The following is a 1,284-nucleotide window of genomic DNA, read 5'->3' as shown; positions in this document are numbered from 1 at the left end:
GTGAGCCAAAGGATTTGTGCATCACCTGCCACAAATCAGAGGTAAAACGCACGTCTCGATCAGATATGATGGAAGTTGGCACTACATGCCTAGCGACCACTTCCTTCAAGTAGATGTCTTCGAGTGTAGAAAACTTGTCAGTTTCCTTGATCGCTTTTAGTTTGCAGACTTAGTTAGTCGATCCACGATCACCCAGATGGCGTCGTTTACTCTCTGAGATCTAGGTAAGCTAGTGACGAAATCTATGGAAATCTACTCCCATTTCCACGTTGGAATTTCTGGGGGTTGGAGTAGTCCTGATGGTTTCGGGCCACCAGTACAGAGTCTTGTGATCTTGGTGCATCTTGTCAAAACTAGGATGCACCGAGTAGCGAGGCTTGGGTGCTTCACCGATAACCCTCTCTCGTAGGTTTTCGTAGGATGGAACCCAGATACGTTCCATGAAATAATAATTGCCATCTTCCTTGCATGCGAGTTGCTTTTCCATGCTCCGCATGGACTCAGCTAGGATGTTCTCCTCTTTCAATGCTGCACTCTGAGCGTCACAAATCTGGGTAGGAAGACTGGAGTGGATAGTAAGCTGTAACACGCGTACACCCTTAGGTTTGGTTTTCTTACGACTGAGGGTGTCAGCCACCAGGTTGGCTTTTCCGAGATGATAGTTGACTGCGCGTTCGCAGTCGTAAGCAGTTTGACCCATCTACGCTGTCGTATGTTCAACTCCTTCTGATCCAAGATATGCTGGAGACTCTTGTGATCGGTGTAGATATTGCACTTGGTACCGTACAAGTAATGTCTCCATATCTTGAGTGCAAACACTATTTCTCCCAACTCCAAATCATGGATAGTGTAGTTCCTTTCGTGAACCTTGTGTTGGTATGATGCGTAAGCAATGTCTTTCTCACATTGCTTCAACACACAACTAAGTCCTAGGATAAACACGTCAGAATGAGCAACGAAATCATCTGTGTTTTTAGTTAACGAACGGATGGGGGTACTACAGAGTTTCACCTTCAACCGTTGAAACGCGGATCCCTGAGCAATCCTTCGAGTTAGAGTTACGAGGGTTTGTGCATATGATCAAGAGAAGCGGGCTTCGTAACGTCAAAATTCGCACGTTAGAAACTTAACATAAGGTTGTTTGCATTGTAGGAGCTCCATGGTAAGGCGCAGGTATCGTTCTACTAGTTCTGGGAGTAGATTCGAATGTCGCCGAAGAAATTAAGTGACTAACCGTCAAGGTAGGCTAAATTCAAATGTCGTGACCGAGAACCTATGTCCGTC

At 45.7% G+C, this 1,284-nt stretch overlaps 1 protein-coding gene across 1 annotated transcript; it reads right to left on the bottom strand.

The window, feature by feature from the left end:
* Window positions 1-229: 229 nt before the first annotated feature.
* Window positions 230-700, bottom strand: LOC118486482. The gene has a single exon (XM_035982961.1). The coding sequence runs from the start codon at window positions 698-700 to the stop codon at window positions 230-232; it is 471 nt and encodes a 156-aa protein (XP_035838854.1).
* Window positions 701-1,284: the final 584 nt, after the last annotated feature.

This window comes from Helianthus annuus, chromosome 14 (genome assembly GCF_002127325.2).
Source record: "Helianthus annuus cultivar XRQ/B chromosome 14, HanXRQr2.0-SUNRISE, whole genome shotgun sequence".
Lineage (NCBI taxonomy): Eukaryota > Viridiplantae > Streptophyta > Magnoliopsida > Asterales > Asteraceae > Helianthus > Helianthus annuus.
This window is presented reverse-complemented; position numbering and strand designations above follow the sequence as displayed.

What these genes read in the sequence shown, in the direction of transcription:
- LOC118486482 (XM_035982961.1), bottom strand. Translation starts at nt 700, where the DNA reads ATGGGTCAAACTGCTTACGACTGCGAACGCGCAGTCAACTATCATCTC.